The 14,571-nt window shown below is 46.8% G+C and overlaps 1 protein-coding gene across 1 annotated transcript in view; it reads left to right on the top strand.

Moving 5' to 3' along the window:
- The first annotated feature begins 433 nt into the window (after positions 1-433).
- The window catches only part of LPAR3 (lysophosphatidic acid receptor 3), a 78,778-nt gene continuing 64,640 nt past the window's right edge, over positions 434-14,571 (top strand). Inside the window, exon 1 of the mRNA XM_038745420.1 lies at positions 434-1,182. Within this exon, the coding sequence (XP_038601348.1) occupies positions 447-1,182 (736 nt within the window). The 5' untranslated portion in view covers positions 434-446. The remainder of the gene's footprint in view (positions 1,183-14,571) is intronic.

The raw sequence follows: 14,571 nt of genomic DNA, 5'->3' as shown, positions 1-14,571 counted from the left end.
CTCCCCAGCGCTTAGAACAGTGCTTTGCACATAGTAAGTGCTTAATAAATGCCATTATTATTATTATTATTACTACTGTTATTATGTGACAGTTTTAATGCAGCAGATGAGAGTTTTTTTGATTTGATGGGGGGTCAGGGGTTGGGACAGCCAGGATTGCCTGAAATTTCTCTTTCTCGTAGAGAGTTGATCTTCCTACTTTAAGAAGCCTCCGTTCCTGATTCCTGAGAACTTTCTCATATTTACTAATTTAATCTGCCCTACACAAGAGGTGATTAGCAAAGTTACGGCGAATCCAGGGTGTGTCTGACTGTCCAAATGCCCCATTGGCCGTGGGAGGTGATAGCGATGGCCGAGTTGGTGGTAAGATGTTTGGATCGTATTCACAGGTTATTTTTTGTTTCCTCTGTGTCTTTTCTTGCTAGGATGTCCCGCCATCCTCCACGATGAACCAGTGTCACTATGATAAGCGCATGGACTTTTTTTATAACATGAGCAATACCGACACGGCAGATGAATGGTCGGGGACGAAACTCGTGATCGTCCTGTGCTTCGGAACCTTTTTCTGCCTGTTCATTTTCATCTCCAACGCCCTGGTCATCGCCGCAGTGGTCAAGAACAGAAAATTTCACTTCCCCTTCTACTACCTGCTAGCTAACTTGGCCGCCGCCGACTTCTTCGCCGGAATCGCTTACGTGTTTCTCATGTTCAACACCGGCCCGGTCTCCAAGACCTTGACAGTCAATCGCTGGTTTCTGCGCCAGGGCCTCCTGGACACCAGCTTGACCGCCTCCCTGTCCAACCTCTTGGTCATCGCGGTGGAACGTCACATGTCAATCATGAGGATGAGGATCCACAGCAACCTCACCAAGAAAAGGGTGACCCTCCTGATCCTGCTCATCTGGGCCATCGCGATCTTCATGGGCGCCGTCCCGACCCTGGGCTGGAACTGCCTCTGCAACATCTCGGCCTGCTCCTCCCTGGCCCCCATTTACAGCAGGAGTTATCTCATATTCTGGGCGGTCTCCAACCTGGTGGCGTTCTTCGTCATGGTGGTGGTGTACCTGAGAATCTACATGTACGTCAAGAGGAAGACCAACGTCTTGTCTCCTCATACGAGCGGATCCATCAGCCGCCGGAGGACGCCGATGAAGCTCATGAAGACGGTCATGACGGTCTTGGGTAAGGATCGGTGGGTGAGCAGGCGGGAGGGTGACCTACTGAGGCGGCCAGAGTGTATGGCGAGATGGGAGTAAAGATCCCCGGATATACTTCATATCCACTCGTCCTCCACAGTGGGTGGTTTGAGGTGGGATTTAAACCTCATCTCCTGCTGAATGACCATTCCATAAGGGGTGTTCTCCACACATGTTGCTAGTCTACTAAGCGGCCTATCCTTGAGGGGATGGTGAAATGCGGACAACTCGGAGACGACTTCACACTCGGAGATCGCTAGGCTAAGCTTTTTGAGGAGAGCCTGACAAGGAATGATTGCTCTAGAGACACTATCATTCATTCATTCATTCAATCGTATTTATTGAGCGCTTACTATGTGCAGAGCACTGTACGAAGCACTTGGGAAGTACAAGTTGGCAACATACAAAGACGGCCCCTACCCAAAAACGGGCTCACAGTCTAGAAGGGGGAGACAGACAACAAAACGAAACATGTCGACAGGTGTCAAAGTCATCAGAACAAATAGAATTAAAGCTATATGCACATCGTTAACAAAATAATTAGAATAGTAAATATGTACAGGTAAAATAAATAGAGTAATAAATCTGTACAAATACATATACAAGTGCTGTGGGGAGGGGAAGGAGGTAGGGTGGGGGTGATGGGGAGGAGGAGAGGAAACGGGGGCTTCGCCTGGGAAGAAAAGACTGACTTGAATAGTTCCAGGGTGGATTTCTCTGCCTGGTATTTCAAGTAGGCCTCTTGCTCCTGCTGCTCTTCATCATCTCTGTTGCTGCAAACCTTTACTACTCCTCGGTTCTTCTTCAAAATGTTAGGTAGGGCAGAGAGGAGGAGAAACTCAAACTAGTTAATGCTTTCTGTTTTAAGAGGGGAGAGGTGGAAGCTATTGGCTTGAAGGAGCATTTGCGATTACCTGGACATTTCAATCTTCTGTGCTACATTGAACAAATTGGAACATGATTGAATTGGTGCATTTTATTTCCCCAAATCTTCTGTCTCTTTAAAAACTTGGAGCCATCTTCTTAGGGGAAGTAGGGAGGAGGAGAACAGGTGAAATCTGGATATTAACACACTTAACAAAGGACTCCTTACGATGAAATCTTTTCAGTATCTAGTCAGCCACCATTGAGTACAGTGTATTTTCTGGCTTATTAAAATTAACCTTAGAGTGCATCGTAATGAATGTTTATCCCGATCTCGTCAAGGTATTCGTGATAATCAACTCTCCTGTCATGGATGCTCCCCTTCCTTTTGGTCAGAATTCATCGGGAGCCAGCTCTGTTCACAGAACTGAGCCCTCACTCTCTTGCCCTGCTGTTCTGTTTTGCCTGCTCTCGAAACCATCGAGCTGAGCAATGTGGGATTGTAAGTGAAGAATAATAATAATTGTGGTATTTAAGCACTTACTATGTGCCAGGTGCTGTACTAAGAGCTGAGGTTGATAAAAGGTAAATGCTTTGGACACTGTCCCTGTCCCACTTGGGGCTCACTGTCTTAATCCCCATTTTATAGATGAGGTCATTGAGGCACAGAGAAGTCAAATGTTTTGCCCAAGGTCACACAGCAGACAAGTGGCAGAGCTGGGATTAGAACCCAGGTCCTGCTGATTCCCAGACCCGTGCTCTATCCGCTAGTCCATGCTGCTTCTTCAAGAAGAGGAAGGTTTTTTAACTCTGTCTGGATCTGTGCATCCTGCAGTCTTGTTTCTTCTACTCAGGGGAGAATACCAAGAGAGAAAAGTGGGACTGAAGTGGGGTCCAAATCCAGTAAAACGAAAGGATTAGGGCACCCTTGTGAAGCAGCGTGGTGTAGTGGAGAGAGCGCACAGGCTTGGGAGTGCCTGGGAGTCTCCCCCTTCTAGACTGTGAGCCCACTGTTGGGTAGGGACCATCTCTATATGTTGCCAACTTGTGCTTCCCAAGCGCTTAGTATGGTGCTCTGCACAAAGTAAGCGCTCAATAAATACGATTGATTGATTGATTGATTGATTGGGAGTCAGAAGGAGCTGGGTTCTAATCCCAGCTCCACCACATGTCTGCTGGGTGGCCTTGGGCAAGTCACTTCACTCCTCTGGGCCTCAATTACCTCATCTGTAAAATGGGGATTAAGATCGGGAACCCCATGTGGGACAGGGACTGTGTCCAACCTGATTCATTTGTATCTACCCCAGTGCTTGGCACATAGTAAGCACTTAACAAGTACCATAATAATTATTATTATCAATGTGGGATAGGGATTGTGTCCAACCTGATTAACTTATATCTACCTCAGTGCTTAGAACAGTGCTTGGAACATAGTAAGTGCTTAACAAGTACCATTAATATAAGCACTTAGTACAGTGCTGTGCATGCAGTAAGCACTCAGTAAATAGGATTGAATGATTTTACAATCAATCAATCAATCAATCAATCGTATTTATTGAGCGCTTACTATGTGCAGAGCACTGTACTAAGCGCTTGGGAAGTACAAATTGGCAACACATAGAGACAGTCCCTACCCAACAGTGGGCTCACAGTCTAAAAGGGGGAGACAGAGAACAGAACCAAACATACCAACAAAATAAAATAGGATAGAAATGTACAAGTAAAATAAATAAATAAATAAATAGAGTAATAAATATGTACAACCATATATACATATATACAGGTGCTATGGGGAAGGGAAGGAGGTAAGATGGGGGGATGGAGAGGGGGACGAGGGGGAGAGGAAGGAAGGGGCTCAGTCTGGGAAGGCCTCCTGGAGGAGGTGAGCTCTCAGCAGGGCCTTGAAGGGAGGAAGAGAGCTAGCTTGGCGGAGGGGCAGAGGGAGGGCATTCCAGGCCCGGGGGATGACGTGGGCCGGGGGTCGACGGCGGGACAGGCGAGAACGAGGTACAGTGAGGAGATTAGCAGTGGAGGAGCGGAGGGTGCGGGCTGGGCTGGAGAAGGAGAGAAGGAAGGTGAGGTAGGAGGGGGCGAGGTGATGGACAGCCTTGAAGCCCAGGGTGAGGAGTTTCTGCCTGATGCGCAGATTGATTGGTAGCCACTGGAGATTTTTGAGGAGGGGACTAATATGCCCAGAGCGTTTCTGGACAAAGATAATCCGGGCAGCAGCATGAAGTATGGATTGAAGTGGAGAGAGACACGAGGATGGGAGATCAGAGAGAAGGCTGGTGCAGTAGTCCAGACGGGATAGGATGAGAGCTTGGATGAGCAGGGTAGCAGTTTGGATGGAGAGGAAAGGGCAGATCTTGGCAATGTTGCGGAGCTGAGACCGGCAGGTTTTGGTGACGGCTTGGATGTGAGGGGTGAATGAGAGAGCGGAGTCGAGGATGACACCAAGGTTGCGGGCTTGTGAGACGGGAAGGATGGTAGTGCCGTCAACAGAGATGGGAAAGTCAGGGAGAGGACAAGGTTTGGGAAGGAAGACAAGGAGCTCAGTCTTCGACATGTTGAGCTTTAGGTGGCGGGCAGACATCCAGATGGAGATGTCCTGAAGGCAGGAGGAGATGCGAGCCTGGAGGGAGGGGGAGAGAGCAGGGGCAGAGATGTAGATCTGGGTGTCATCAGCGTAGAGATGATAGTTGAAGCCGTGGGAGCGAATGAGGTCACCAAGGGAGTGAGTGTAGATTGAGAACAGAAGGGGACCAAGCACTGAACCTTGGGGAACCCCCACAGTAAGGGGATGGGAGGGGGAGGAGGAGCCTGCAAAAGAGACTGAGAAAGAACGACCGGAGAGATAAGAGGAGAACCAGGAGAGGACGGAGTCTGTGAAGCCAAGGTCAGATAACGTGTTGAGGAGAAGGGGGTGGTCCACAGTGTCAAAGGCAGCTGAGAGGTCGAGGAGGATTAGGACAGAATATGAGCCGTTGGATTTGGCAAGCAGGAGGTCATTGGTGACCTTTGAGAGGGCAGTTTCCATGGAATGAAGGGGACGGAAGCCAGACTGGAGGGGGTCAAGGAGAGAGTTGTCGTTGAGGAATTCTAGGCAGCGCGTGTAGACAACTCGTTCAAGGAGTTTGGAAAGGAATGGTAGGAGGGATATGGGACGATAACTAGAAGGTGAGGTGGGGTCAAGAGAGGGTTTTTTTAGGATGGGAGAGACATGGGCATGTTTGAAGGCAGAGGGGAAGGAACCAGTGGAGAGTGAGCGGTTGAAGATGGAAGTTAAGGAGGGGAGAAGGGATGGAGCGAGAGATTTCATAAGATGAGAGGGAATGGGGTCAGAAGCACAGGTGGCCGGAGTAGCACTTGAGAGGAGGGAGGAGAGTTCCTCTGAGGATACCGCTGGGAAGGATGGGAGAGTAGCAGAGAGTGTTGAGAGCCGGGGGGATAAGGAATCTTACAAGGAATCTTAGCCAGAATCAGTTGCTTATCTCACAAATGGAAGGGCTGAAGAGGTTAAAAGTCTACTCAGATGGAACTGGGTGAATCACTGAAGGAACTTAAGACTTGAAAGCTCTTACCACTGGCCTAAATTCCATGCACACTGGAAGACCTCTGGAGAAATAAGTTCTGGAGTGAGAGGAGGAAACCACTGACATCTGAGGGGGGATTCAAAATAAATGGAAACATTATTCAGATCAGGTGGTAACTCAGTCAGTCATATCTGTTGAGCTCTTACTGTTGCACATCACTGTACAAAGCACTTGGGGAAGTACAATATAACAGAGTTGATAGGCACATTCCTGCCCACAATAGCATTATGGAATTGGTTTCAGTCAATCATATTTATTGAGCGTTTACTGTGTGCAGAACACTGAATTAAGTGCTTGGGAGAGTACAATATAACAATAAACGGAAGCATTCCCTCCCCGCAATGAAAGTTGTTCAGGCTGGTCTCTATAGGTACTGGAAGGATTTGGATGATTCATAGGTGAGAGGCTTGTTGTGGGCTCCTGGGGAAAAAGAAGGGCTTGTGTGAGAAGATGAGTTCCTTGTAGCTGCTGCCGCAGATGGAAGATTGTATTGGAGGAGCCATTTATTAGAACCAGTAATAATAATAATAATAACAATAACAACAACAACAACAACAATAATAATAATAATAATAATAATAATAATGTAATGATCTTTGTTAAGTGCTTACTATGTGCCAGGCACTGTACTAAGCACTGGGGTGTATACAAACAAATAAAGTTGTACACAGTTCCTGTCCCACATGGGGCTCCGAGTCTCAATCACCATTTTACAGATGAGGTAACTGAGGCCCAGAGAAGTGAAGTGACTTGCCCAAGGTCACACAGCAGACAAGTGGCCGAGCTGGAATTAGAACCCATGACCTTCTAACTCCCAGGCTTGTGCTCTACCCACTATGCCACGTTACCTCTGTTCTTACAGAATCTGGGTTAAAAGTCGGTGTATCTACATCATCATCGTCATCAATCGTATTTATTGAGCGCTTACTGTGTGCAGAGCACCGCTTGGGAAGTACAAATTGGCAACATATAGAGACAGTCCCTACCCAACAGTGGGCTCACAGTCTAAAAGGGGGAGACAGAGAACAAAACCAAACATACTAACAAAATAAAATAAATAGAATAGATATGTACAAGTAAAATAAATAAGTAAATAAATAGAGTAATAAATATGTACAAACATATATACATATATACAGGTGCTGTGGGGAAGGGAAGGAGGTAAGATCTGTCTCTTACCTCTGTGTGCTCTGCACACAGTAAGTGCTCAATAAATACGATTGATGATGATCTGTCTACATGGGACAGATGAAGACAGATGAAGACAGGTCAGATTTTAAGGAAAATTTTAAGGCCCTTCCAATTAGGAGTCATGGTGCAGCGGCAGAGGCCCTCTCCTCTGGGGTGTTCCGTGCCCCGGTCCAGGCCCTGCCTCGGCCCTTGCCATCTTCCGGCTGCCAGGGCCGGGTGTGGCGGAGGACCGGGCATAAACCCATGCTCGCATTATGGGGAGCCAGCATCACCATGGGAGGTATCTGGAGGCCCAGTTCGAGCCTTGTTCCGGGGAAGAAGAGGCGACGGCGGCCCATCTGCCCTCCCGCTCATTCCCTCCTCCCCTTCTTCTTGCCACCACTGGTGCTGGGTGGTTGGGGTGGGAGCCAGAGAGGGTTTCCCCGAAGGAGTGACACCAACCCAGGCGGGAGAGGCGGACAGGCGGCCCAGCCGCACGACCCTTGTGTCACCGAAATGTGGCTTTGTGCCCCTGTCGGGTGGGTGGGGGAGAAGGGAGAATGGGCTCTTTGTGGGGGGCTATGGTCCCTGCTCCACATTTTGGAGGGATTGGCCGGAGCCTGGAGTGCCCGCCTTCCGGCCCGGTCCAGATGCCACCACATTACAGTGCATGTGCGCCTGGAGAAATATATCGTGTCGTGATGCCAGGGGCAATTTGGAGAGAAAGCTGTTTTTTTTGTTTGCTTTTTTCTTTATTTTTTTATAATGGCATTTATTAAGTGCTTACTATGTGCAAAGCACTGTTCTAAGCGCTGGGGAGGTTACAAGGTGATCAGGTTGTCCCACGGGGGGCTCACAGTCTTAATCCCCATTTTACAGATGAGGGAACTGAGGCCCAGAGAAGTGAAGTGACTTGCCCAAAGTCACACAGCTGACAATTGGCGGAGCCGGGATTTGAACCCACGACCTCGGACTCCAAAGCCCAGGCTCTTTCCACTGAGCCATGATGCTTCTCATGCTGCTTTGCTTATTTTTTTAGTTTTAGTATTGGAGATGATTCACATAACACAGATATTAACCACGATTGGGCCACTTTGCCTGGCGTTTAAGTGCCACGGACCCTGGTTCTGGCCCTCGAGAGCAAAAGCCTAATTGCTCATCTAGCCTCAACAAGAGGCTTCCTTTTTTATCCCCTTTCCACCTCAGGCTCATTTTGCTGCCAGGGATCTGAAAGCGAAAGGCAGAAGGCTGAGATCTGAGAGTGGATTTCCCAATTCCTGGTGGCTTGCCAGTGGTCAGGCTGTGAAGAGGAAAACTGAAAGTCATTTTTGTAGGAAAAAGTGTTTTCCCCCCAAAGTGGGTGACCTTGGAAAGATGAACTCACTGGCCAAGTGAAGAAGCTCTTCTCCCCACCCCCCTGCTTCAGAGCCTTGAGTCTGTAAAGAAGTTTTGTTTTTCCAAAGTATTCATTCAGTAGATTTACTGACCGCCATTGTTTGCAAAGCACTATACCGAGCAGTGGGGAAGAGAAGCAGTATGGTCTAGTAGATAGAGCTTGGTCCTGGGGGTCAGAAGAAGCTGGGTTCTAATCCCAGCTCCGCTGCATGTCTGCTGTGTGACCTTGTACAAGTCACTTCACTCATCTGGGCCTTGGTTCCCTTAGCTGTAAAATGAGGATTAAGACTCTGAGCCCCATGTGGGACAGGGACTGTGTCTGACCCAATTCAGATACAATGTCTTGTATCTACTGAAGCAGCGTGGCTCAGTGGAAAGAGCACAGGCTTTGGAGTTAGAGGTCATGGGTTCAAATCCCGCCTCCACCAACTGTCAGCTGGGTGACTTTGGACAAGTCACTTCACTTCTCTGTACCTCAGTTCCCTCATCTGTAAAATGGGGATTAAGACTGAGCCCACCGTGGGACAATCTGATCACCTTGTATCCACCCCAGTGCTTAGAACAGTGCTTTGTACATAGTAAGCGCTTAATAAATGCCATCATTATTATTATTATTATTACTGGTATCTACCCCAGAGCTTAGTACAGTGCCTGGCACATAGTAAGCGCTTGACAAATGACATAAAAAAGTACAATGGGGGCTAAATTAGATAATAATAATAATAATGATAATGATAATGGTGGCATTTATTAAGCGCTTACTATGTGCAAAGCACTGTTCTAAGCACTGAATGTATTCCCTAGCCTTCAGTGACTCAGAGTCTAAAAGGGGAGTAGAAAGATTGACGGTGGCCCACTTCCACAGTCCTTACCTCATTCACTCGTAGCGGTAGTGATAATGAAATTCATCCGCTTACCATGGACCGAGTGTCTCGATAATTAGAAGGTGAGCAGATTAGATCTGGGGAGTGGGGGTGCTCACAATCTCAGGGTGTGGGGTAAGCAGATAACTTACCTGGTTATATTCTCTAATTAACGGGTTGGCCTCGTGGATGGCCTGGGCCTGGCTTCTAATCCTCAAGAAACTCCAGTGGTTGCCCATCCATCTCCACATCAAACAGAAAACTCACCACTGGCTTTAAAGCCCTCAAACACCTTGCCCCCTCCTACCTCATCTCGCTACTTTCCTACTAAAACCCAGCCCACAGACTTCGCTCCCCTAATGACAGCATTCTCACCTCCATCTCGCCTGTCTCACCTCCACTGACCTCTCTCCCATGTCCTGCCTCTGGCCTGGAATGCTCTCCCTCATTACCTGAGAAACAATTACTCTCCCAGCCCATCAAAGCCTTACTGAAGGCACATCTCCTCCAAGAAGGCTTCCTCGACTAAGCCCTCCTTTCCTCTTTTCCCACTCCTTTCTGCATCACCCTGATTTTCTCCCTTTATTCATCCCCCCTCCCAGCCCCATGGCACTTGTATACATAGCTGTAATGTATTTATTTATTTGTTTGTTTATTCATTTTAGTCAAATTGTCTGTCTCCGTCTCTGCGCTCTGCACTGTAAACTCGTTGTGGGCAGGAAATGTGTCAGATTATTGTTGCATTGTACTCTCCCATGTGCTTAGTACAGTGCTTTGCACATAGTGAGCGCTCAATAACTACAATTAACTAAGGAAACCGAGAAGATGAAGGGAAGCTGTGGTGGAACTGAGGAGAAAGGAAGTAGTTGCTGAGAGTTTGGTTTCAAAGAGAATAGAGGAAGAAAAGGTGTAATGGTGAGACAGAAGCCTGGGGAAAGTTAGAAGGTGTAGGAAGCTGGCACTTTCTCTTCCCTTTTATCCTTAGAACCAAAGCAGGAACCAACTGATCTGACAGCAAAGGAATTCAAGTAAAAAGAGGAATGTATGTACCATGAGTGATAGGGAAGCAGCCAGTACTAAAAGCCTGAGGAATCAAGAGCTGGAGTTCCTTCCTGGGGAAAGGGAGACCACCATTAGCCTCTCAGTTTTCCCAAACTGACATTCCTAAGGATTGACAGTAATAATAACTCGATCAACTTGCCCCGCTGACCTCACTTGGTACTCTTCCAGCTCTCACACTTTGCTCCTCTAAATGGCTAACCTTCCCACTGTACCTCAATCTCATCTATTTCGTCGTTGACCTCTTGCCCACCTTCTGCCTCTGACCTGGAATGCCCTCCATCTTCAGATCTGCCAATTACTCTCCCTTCTCCCTCAAAGCCTTATCGAAGGCACATCCTCCAGGAGGCTTTCCTTGACTAAGCCCCCGTTTCCTTTTCTTCAACTCCCTTCTGTGTCACCCTGACTTGCTCCCTTATTCATCCTGCCATCCAGCCCCACAACACTAATGTACATATCTGTAATTTATTTATTCATATTAATGTCCATCTGCACCACTAGGCTGTAAGCGTTTTGTGGGCAGGGAATGTACTCTCCCAAGCACTTAGTACAGTACTCTGCACACAGTAAGCGCTCAATAAATACGATTGACTGGCTGATAATAATAATAATATTGATTGGGATATTTGTTAAGTGCTTCCTAAGCACCAAGCATTATACTAAATCCTGGAGTAGGTGCAAGATAATCAGGTCAGGTGCAGTCTCTGTCTCACGTGGGGGTTTCAGTTTACATTTTACAGAAGAGAAAATTGAGGCCCAGAGAACTTAAGTGATTTGCCCAAAGTCACACAGCAGAAAAGTGACTGAGCTGATTCACAGGTCCATGCTGATTCTCTTAGGCCCTACTACTAGACGTGGAGAGAGTGACCAATTTATCTAAGGATATTTTAGAGTGTGAGAGAGAACATGGCTAGTAGAAAGAATATGGGGGTGGGAGTCAGGAGTCCTGGGTTCTAGAGCATGGTGGTGGGAGTCAGGAGACCTGATTTATAACCCCAGTCCGCTACTTGCCTGTTATGCCACCTTGGGAAAGTCACTTCTCTCTGCCTCAGTCTCCTCATCTGTGAAAATTGGGGATGAATTATTTGCTTTCTCTCTGTAGATGGCTAGTCCCCGTGGGATAGCGACTGTGTCAAATCTGGTTATATTTGCCTTGGTATTTAGCGCAGAGCTGGGCATAAAGTAAGTGCCTAATAAGCCCATTTTTATTATTTAAAACTAACAGTAGGATGAACATTTCATATCTCTATTTTCAGAGGCAATGGAATGGATTAGATGTCTCATTGAGCTCACTTTTAGCCCTGTGATCAACCAGTCCATCAGTGGTATTTATTGAGCACTTCCTGTGTCCTAAGCACTTGGGAGAATACCATACGATAGGGTTTGTGATTCCCTCTGATGGCAGAGTTGGGTAGATAGGACTAGAGTAGCGGCATGGCATAGTGGAGAGAGCATGCGCTTGGGAGTCCGAAGGTCACGCGTTCTAATCCCGGCTCTGCCACTTGTCTGCTGTGTGACTTTGGGCAAGTCACTTCAATTCTCTGAGCCTCAGTTCCCTCATCTCTAAAATGGGGATTAAGACTGTGAGCCCCACGTGGGACAACCTGATCACCTTGTATCCCCCCCAGCGCTTAGAACAGTGCTTCACACATAGTAAGCGCTTAACAAATGCCATTATTATTATTATTATTATTATTATCGTATTTATCAGGCTGTGATCATAAATGCAGGGGTTCACCTATGGCATGAGTCAAATAGTTTTTTAGATCTCTTCTCAGTAATAATAACAATAATTATGGTGTTTGTTAAGCGCTTACTATGTGCCAGGTACTGTATGAAGCACCGGGATGGAAACAAACAGATCTGGTTGGACACAGCCCCTGTCCCACATGGGGCTCACAGTCTCAATCCCCATTTTACAGATGAGGTAACTGAGGCCCAGGGAAGTGAAGAGACTTGCCCAAGGCCACACAGCAGACAAATGTTCTGAATCTTCTCATGTTGGGTGCACATTGTCAGGAGAGCTGTTGGTCATCTTAAAGTCCATCTAAACATCTGAATCTGCCTTCCAAAGGGCATTTAGATCCTGATCGAGAGAGTCCTGTACTTTGATACTCTACATTAAACAAACAAACCTAATTAATCAAGGGTCAAGACACACAGGTCTGTCCAAACGGAAACTCCCCTTCTATTGTCAAACACAATATGAGTTCAAGAGAGCTGTGGACACAAGGAGGATTACTTTGATTTGGAGAAGCAGCAGTCTTTGATTTTGCAACACCTTCAGACGCTAAAGAAAAGGGTCAAAAGGATCGACAGTTTGTGTTTTGAAATGTTCCAGTTTCTCTCCTTTTTGGGGTAAGGTTCTCTTTTGAGGACGGAAGCATTTTTGAACAAAGAGAAAAATGTAGGTCTTTTGAATTTCAAGTAGCTGCTTGAATGGCACAAAATACCCCGTGAGAACCTCCTATTTCAGACGGGAAACTGTGTACCAAGAAGGGAGTGTAACCCTGTGAAAGATTAGCCTCTAGGCTAGTGAATTCAGTCCAAACTTTTTCCACAAGGGCATGTGGCCATCTAATATGTAACTGCTCAGGATTTAATCAAACAATCAGTAGGGAATATTTGAGTGCCTCCCGTGTGTGTGTGCGCACGCAGGGCAAAATGCTAGGGAAAGCAAAATAGAGTTAGGAGACAAGATCACTACCTTCAAGGAGTTTCTAATAATAATAAAGATTGTGGCATTTGTTAAACATTTACTATGTGCCAGACACTGTTCTAAGTACTGAGGTAAATAGAAGCTAATCTGGTTGGACACAGTCCCTTTTCCACACTCTTCATCCTCATTTTGCAGGTGAGGGAACTGAGGCCCAGAGAAGTTATGTTAGAGAAGCAGCATGGCTCAGTGGAAAGAGCCCGGGCTTTGGAGTCAGAGGTCATGGGTTCAAATCCTGACTCCGCCACTTGTCAGCTGTGTGACTTTGGGCAAGTCACTTCACTTCTCTGGGCCTCAGTTACCTCATCTGTAAAATGGGGATTAAGACTGTGAGCCCCCCGTGGGGCAACCTGATCACCTTGTAACCTCCCCAGCACTTAGAACAGTGCTTTGCACATAGTAAGTGCTTAATAAATGCCATTATTATTATTATTATTAAGCGACTTGCCCAAGGTCCCACAGCAGGCAAATGGCAGAGCCGGGATTAGAAACCAGGTCCTTCTGAATCCCAGGCCCATGCTCTGTCCATTAGGCCACACTGTTAGCTGACTAACTTTGAAGCATATTGCAAATAGGAGGAAGCAATCAGGTATATGAAATATACATAATTGAGACTGGAGTTGTGCGTACCAATGAATTTAGGTGTTGTGAAGACTGGGGAGATTAGAAATTATTCATGGAATAATTGGGATGAAAATGGGGAGAGCTGTGGTCTGTTGGATGCCGTTGGGAAGGGAGTTTGGAAATAAGGAAGAAGTGGATGGTGGGAAAGATAATCAATCAATTGTATTTATTGAGCACTTACTATGTGCAGGACACTGTACTAAGTGCTTGGGAAAGTACAACACAATAACTTAACAGACACATTCCCTGCCCATAGTGAGAAAGAATAAGGGTAGCTGGGAGTCAGAGGGTCATGGGTTCTGATCCCAGCATCACCATTTGTTTGCTGTGTGACCTTGGGCAAGTCACTTCTCTGGGCCTCAGTTGCCTCATCTGTAAAATTGGGGTTGAGACTGTGAGCCCCACTCGGGACAGGGATTTTGTCCAACCTAATTTACCTGTATCCACCCCAGCACTTAGTACAGTGCCCTGCACATGGTAAGTGTCAAACAAATATCACAATTATTATTAGAGAAGAAAGAAGGGTGAGAAGTAGGGTGAAGGGGGACAGGAACAAATCAGTAGGAGGGAGAGAGCTGATTTAATGCCTTAAAGCCATTTGTCAGGAGTTTCAGCATAGTGCAGAGAGGAATGGTCAACCATTGGAGGTTTTTGAGATGTGGGGAAAAGGGTGCAGAATGGCTTTTCAGAAAAGTGATCCTGGCTATACTGTGTAAATGGACTGAAGAAAGGGAGAGGCATGGGGCAGGGAGATCATCCACTTGTCGGCTGTGTGGCCTTGGGCAAGTCACTTCACTTCTCTGCACCTCAGTTACCTCATCTGTAAAATGGGGATTAAAACTGTGAGCCCCATGCAGGACAGGGATTGGGTCCAATCCGATTTTCTTATATCCACCCCAATGCTTAATACAGTGCCTGGCACCTAGTAACTGCTTAACAAATTCCATGATTATTATTATCATCAGAAAGGGTGCTGATAGGTGAAACGGAGATATGCTGAGCGTCTGGACCTGTGTGGTGGCTATTTAGACAGAAAGGAATGGTCAGATACTGGAAATATTGCTGAGGAAATATTGCCTGGGAGTCAAAGT

This window comes from Tachyglossus aculeatus, chromosome 4 (assembly GCF_015852505.1).
Source record: "Tachyglossus aculeatus isolate mTacAcu1 chromosome 4, mTacAcu1.pri, whole genome shotgun sequence".
NCBI classification, from domain to species: domain Eukaryota; kingdom Metazoa; phylum Chordata; class Mammalia; order Monotremata; family Tachyglossidae; genus Tachyglossus; species Tachyglossus aculeatus.
The sequence above is the reverse complement of the archived record's forward strand: the minus strand, read 5'-3'. Positions and strand labels throughout refer to the sequence as shown.